This window comes from Amblyraja radiata, chromosome 39, assembly GCF_010909765.2.
Source record: "Amblyraja radiata isolate CabotCenter1 chromosome 39, sAmbRad1.1.pri, whole genome shotgun sequence".
In the NCBI taxonomy this organism is placed as follows: domain Eukaryota; kingdom Metazoa; phylum Chordata; class Chondrichthyes; order Rajiformes; family Rajidae; genus Amblyraja; species Amblyraja radiata.
In genome coordinates this window covers 3,564,563-3,570,876 of record NC_045994.1, presented here as the reverse complement: position 1 = coordinate 3,570,876, position 6,314 = coordinate 3,564,563, and the positions used below count along the sequence as shown (strand labels likewise).

General features: G+C 45.6%; 1 protein-coding gene across 1 annotated transcript in view; it reads right to left on the bottom strand.

Annotated features, from left to right (window-relative positions):
* Positions 1 to 1,715: 1,715 nt before the first annotated feature.
* The window catches only part of LOC116967250 (synaptic vesicular amine transporter-like), a 41,980-nt gene continuing 37,381 nt past the window's right edge, over positions 1,716 to 6,314 (bottom strand). The window contains exons 14-16 of the mRNA XM_033013712.1: positions 5,938 to 6,057; positions 3,371 to 3,504; positions 1,716 to 1,850 (exon numbers count right to left, since the gene is read on the bottom strand). Coding sequence (XP_032869603.1) covers positions 1,764 to 1,850; positions 3,371 to 3,504; positions 5,938 to 6,057 — 341 coding nt within the window. The 3' untranslated portion in view covers positions 1,716 to 1,763. The remainder of the gene's footprint in view (positions 1,851 to 3,370; positions 3,505 to 5,937; positions 6,058 to 6,314) is intronic.

Genomic DNA, 6,314 nt, shown 5'->3' with positions numbered 1-6,314 from the left:
ACGTGCACAAACGGAAGATCAAATATAACAAGTTGTCCCAACAACTTTAGGCTGTGCACGCCACACGACAGAAGAAGTATAGGCTGAGGAAATTGGTTCATCTTGGCATCATGTTCAGCGCAGACGTTGTGGGCTGAAGGGCCTGTTTCTGTGCTGTACTGTTCTATGTTCTATGTAGTACAACACCAGCTAAAGTCAAATAAAAGTTGGTTGCAAGATTTCAAAATGGAGATGAGGAGGAATCACTTTAGCCAGAACGTGGTGAATCCGTGGAATTCATTGCCATGGCCGGTTAAGTCATTGGGTGTTTTTTAAGTGGAGATTGATAGGTTCTTGCTTAGTAAGGGCATCAAATGTCATGGGGAGAAGTCAGTAGAATGGGGTTGAGAAGGAAAAATAGATCATCCGTGATCAAAATGGTGGAGCAGACTCGATGGGCTGAATGGCCTAATTCTGCTCCTATGTCATGGTCGATAGATTTGAAATAGTAGAAGATGCAATATATTTTTATTTTCAAAAGGGTTGTTGAAAAAATATTATGTGGTGCAAATAGCAGAATAGTTGGGCAGCTGGCTGCAAAACAAAGATTAGGAGTTAATGCCGGGCGCTCACAAGAAACGGTGGGAACGGTTGATGCACAGAAATTAACAAGAAAGTTATTGTTCAAAACGTGGGCTCAGAAGGTGGCACATTGGAGTATATAGTAAATACTGAAAAAGACATTCTGGGCAGCACAGTGGCACAACGGTAGAGTTACTGCCTTACAGCGCCAGAGACCCAGGTTCGATCCTGACCATGGGTGCTGTTTGAATGGAGTTTGTACGTTCTCCCCGTGACCTGTATGGGTTTTCTCGGAGGTCCGGTTTCCTCCCAGACTTGAAAGATATACAGGTTTGTAGGTTAATTGACTTCGGTAAAATTGTAAATTGCCCTTAGTGCGTGTTGGATAGTGTTAGTGTGTGGGGATCGCTGGTCGGCGCAGACTCGATGGGCCGAAGGGCCTGTTTCTGCGCTGTCTCTCTAAACTAAACTAAAAATTAATTAACTTGTCGAACACAAATGTAATTGAGACAAGTTAATCAGGATATAAAAGGCAAACAAGACTCTGCAGTTCATTTATGGAGAGATATTTAAAAAGCAATTATGTAAACATATCAAATCTTGATTAGAAGGATGGTGATTCATGGAGTGTAAAATAAGAATTTCATTGTTCCAGTTCACATCTGATGCATATGATGACAAACACTTGAATCTCTTGAAGGCAATACGACCTTTAAATAATTAGAACATTTAAAAAGATAGACAAGAGAAGGGGTCTTCACCTTGTAGATTGTGAAACTACAGTCCATAATTATGATAGTTACAAATATGAAATAAATTAAAAATATAGGAAAAGCTGCCATGCATCATGAGTTTTAGAAATATGGAATTCACTATCACAAGGGCAGATCCGGTGAATATATGAAGGCTATTTAATGAAAGCTGGATAAACAAACACAAGAGGAAGGAATAGAAGGATATGTTAAGAGATTTGGATGCAGGGGATTGGGGAGGGAGGGGGGAGGAAGAAAGGGTTGTACCAAACGGCCTGTGGTGTTCTTATGCACTCTGATGTTTCACTGTTGTTTCAAATACAGCAGTCCTGTGTCTCCACGCTGCGTTTGGTCACACATACTGGTCATTTGACACCGAACTAAATGATGGCTTCAATTTATTGGCCGAATAGGGTTACAAGACTTTTTCTGACCACCATCGCACTGACTTTATTTAGTGCCTCCTGCCATCGGAATATCTTGACCGAACCTCTCGGAAGTGTAACAATTGGCTGTATGGTCCTGGTTCAAAATCATCTATAAATAAAAGCAAAATGATTAGTATTTAAGTAGATATTAGGCATAGAGTCAGACAGCATGGAAACAGGCCTTCAGTCAGGGAAAAGGGGTCTACCCTATCTATGCCTCTCAAAATTTTACATACGGCGGCACGGTGGCGCAGCGGTTGAGTTACTGCTGGAGACCCAGGTTCGATGCCGACCATGGGCGCTGTCTGTACGAAGTTTGTCCGTTCTCCCTGTGACCGCGTGGGATTTCTCCGGGAGCTTCGGTTTTCTCCCACACTCCAAAGACGTACATTGGTCAATCGGCTTGGTATAAATGTAAAATTGCCCCTAGTGTGAATGATAGCGTTAGTGTGCGGGGATCACTGGTCAGCATGGACTCAGTGGGCCGAAGGGTTTGTTTCCACACTGAATCTCTGAACTAAACTACCTGGATTAGAGTGTATTTGCTATAAGGAGAGGTGGATATATTTTTTCTTGTAGAATGCCAGAGGTTGAGGAGAGATCTGATAGATGTTTTAGTAACCAGACCTCCCAGAGAAAACCCACACAGTCATGTGGAGAAAGTACAAACTCCGTATAGACAGCACCCGTAGTCAGGATCAAACCCGGGTCTGTGGCGCTGTAAGGCAGCAACTCTACCGCTGCGCCACCGTGCTGCCCCTCTTCCAGTAGATTATGCACTGGGATTGAGAGAAGGGTTGTGAACATTAAGTAAAAGGAGACAATGAATTCATTGGATTCCTTGGCAATAGACTGGAAATGGATGGGCCTCTACAATGTTGATACCTACACAGTCCAATTCACACACATTTAGAGTCATAGTCATCGAGCATGGTCACAGGCCCTTCTGCGTTTGGACTATATCCTTCTAGATCTGTCCTATCCATGTACCTGCTCATGTGTCTTAAATCTTATTATAGTGCCTGCCTCAACTACTTCCTCTGGCAGCTCATTCCCTGTATCCAGCACCCTCTGAGTGAAAAACCTGCCTTCCCGTCTCACCTTAAACCGATGTCCGCTGTTTCTTGATTCCTCTACCCTGGGAAATAAACTCTGTGCATTCACCCTACCTACTGTAGAGTGAATGCACTTGTCACCCCATTCCTCATCCCTTGTTCTCACTCCTCACAACCCTCACCCCTCACCCCTCACTCCTCACCGGCCAACTCCTCACCCCCTCACTCCTCACCACCACTCCTCATCCCCTCACTCCCCTTCCCTCCCCTCCCATACCCCAGCACCACACTCCTCACCACCTCATCACTACCCCACTCCTCTACCCTCCCTCTCTTCACCACCTCACCCCCTCCCCAACATCCCTCACCAGCCCGCTCCTCACCATCTTATCCCTCACCATCTCACCTCTCACCACCCGGCTGCTCTCCCCTCCCAATGCTCAGCGCCCCACCCTCTCATCACCCCATCCCTCACCCGTCACTCTCCCCACCCCACCCCACTGCAGACTGACCCCAGTCTCCATCCCTGACCCCATCCATCACCGTAAGCCAAAGGCCTTTTAACATTGTTTACCATTTTCTCTTCATTGACGGGTGGGTTCCTTAGGATGAAACAGAGTGGAGAATAGCAAATGTTGATGGCCCCGATGATGAACATCACCCATTGGAATCCGATCGTTTTGACAATAGCACCTCCAAGAGAAGGCCCTGTCGGGAAACACAAAATTACTAATCCTTGAGATGCGGCAGGTGCTGTTTTCAAATTAAATTAATCAAACTGCCTGCCTTCCAAGGCAGAAATCCCAGGTTCAGATCCAGATCCTGCTGCAATCTTTCACAACCATCTTCACTATCTGCGAACCCACTAACTTTTGTATCATCAGCAAACTTGCAAATCTTGCCCTGAAGCTTTTCATCCAATTCACTGATGTGGATGATAAACATAACAGGCCCAGCACCGAACCCTGAGGCACACCACTAGTCACAGGCCTCCAGTCCGAGAAGCAACCTTCCACCATCACCCTCTGCTTCCTTCCATGGAGCCAATTTGCGAAACATTCAGCTATCTCTCCTTGGATCCCATGCAATCTAACCTTCCAGAGTAGTCTACCATGCAGAACCTTGTTGAATGCCTTACTAAAGTTCATGTACACAACATCTGCAGCTCTGCCCTCATCAACCTTTTTGGTCATGTCTTCAAAAAAATCAATCAGATATGTGAGACACGACCGTCCACGTACAAAACCATGCTGACTATCCCTAATCAGCCCTTGCCCATACATGCCTGTATAACCTATGATTAGTGGAAGGGTAAGTGGCAAAGGTGAGGAGAAAAGGAGACAACAGCAAAGATCCTATAGCGAGCAAGATAGTCCACTCGACGAAAAAGATGTAGTACGGTCATGGGCAGATTCATGGGTAATATTCGGCCCCATTTCCGTAATCGGCTTCCGTCTCCGCACCAAAGATCCCATAGCGGAGCTTGAAACATAGAAACATAGAAAATAGGTGCAGGAGCAGGCCATTCGGCCCTTCGAGCCTGCACTGCCCTCCCCTTCCATCAATAGAATCACTCCATCACAAACGGTCCGTGTCAAGGGTGAAGAAAATCATCTCTGATCCCTCCCACCCAGCTCACCACATCTTCCACCTGCTGCCATCAGGAAGGCGCTACAGCTCACTGCCCGCCAAGACATCTCGATTTAAAAACAGTTCTTACCCACACGCAATCCGAATTCTGAACACACTATGACAACAGCACATATCCTCCCCTTGCATGTACTGTATATTGTATGATGTTGTGTTTTATGTTATGTTTGACGGGAATCAGCCTACCTTGTAACATCCTGTACTGAACCTGAATTCCACCAGCTTGACTGTGTGGTCATTAAATAATCTAATCTAAACTAATATGATCATGGCTGATCATCCAACTCAGTATCCTGTACCTGCTTTCTCTTCATACCCCCTGATCCCTTTAACCACAAGGGCCACATCTAACTCCCTCTTAAATATAGTCAATGAACTGGCCTCAACTACATTCTGTGGCAGAGAATTCCAGAGATTCACCACTCTGTGTAAAAAATGTTTTTCTCATCTCAGTCCTAAAAGATTTCCCCTTTATCCTTAAACTGTGACCCCTTGTTCTGGACTTCCCCAACATCGGGAACAATCTTCCTGCATCTAGCCTGTCCAACCCCTTAAGAATTTTGTAAGTTTCTATATGATCCCCCCTCAATCTTCTAAATTCTAGCGAGTACAAGCCGAGTCTATCCAGTCTTTCTTCATATGAAAGTCCTGCCATCCCAGGAATCAGTCTGGTGAACCTTCTCTGTACTCCCTCTATGGCAAGAATGTCCTTCCTCAGATTAGGAGACCAAAACTGCACGCAATACTCCAGGTGTGGTCTCAACAAGACCCTGTACAACTGCAGTAGAACCTCCTTGCTCCTATACTCAAATCCTTTTGCTATGAATGCTAATATACCATTCGCTTTCTTCACTGCCTGCTGCACCTGCATGCCTACTTTCAATGACTGGTGTACCATGACACCCAGGTCTCGTTGCATCTCCCCCTTTCCTAACGGCCACCATTCAAGTAAAAGTCTACTTTCCTGTTTTTGCCACCAAAGTGGATAACCTCACATTTATCCACATTATACTGCATCTGCCATGCATTTGCCCACTCACCCAGCCTATCCAAGTCATCTTGCAGCCTCCTAGCATCCTCCTCACAGCTAACACTGCCCCCCAGCTAGTGCGGAGACTGAAGCCGGTTACGGAAACATCCTCGTAAAAATAAAAGTTCTTTGGTAAAAATCTTCTCCTCATTTTCAGAATTATAATTTATTAACACAAACTGTTCCCCCGCAACGTTGATTACACTGCGAGTCAGGTCGGGTCCGGTTACGGAAATGGATGAAAAAAAGACCCACGTTCCGCTCCGTTGCGTACTACACGTCAGCCCGTTGCATTTAGCAGGAGTGGTCTATCTTGCTCCGCTATAGCAGCTTTGGACAACAGGGTGTGAGACCAGGAAGGAAGAAGCTGGGGGGAGGGACACCTAAAGAGCTGCGTGTGTTGCAAGTCTGGACCCGTTGGGCTGAGTAGCCTCACTCCCACCCAAGGAATATTGACTCACCAATAGCGAACCCCATACAAAGCGCCACATCAGCGATGGCAAAAACACTTCCATACACGGACACGTGACGAATATCTACCAGGTGACTCATCGTGGGGACCATCGAAGCATCGATCATCCCTGCTCACATCAGAAGGTATAAAGATAGAAACATACAAAATAGGTGCATGAGTAGGCCATTACGCTCTTTGAGCCATTAACGCCATTCAATATGATCATGGCTGATCATCCAAAATCAGTACCCCGTTCCGGCTTTTTCCCCATATCCCATGATTCCCTTAGCTCTAAGAGCTAAATTTAATTCTCTCAAAATTTAAGTATCAGTCATACTTTACAAATCGTGCATCTGATTTAGGAACAACCCTCTATATAGTCTC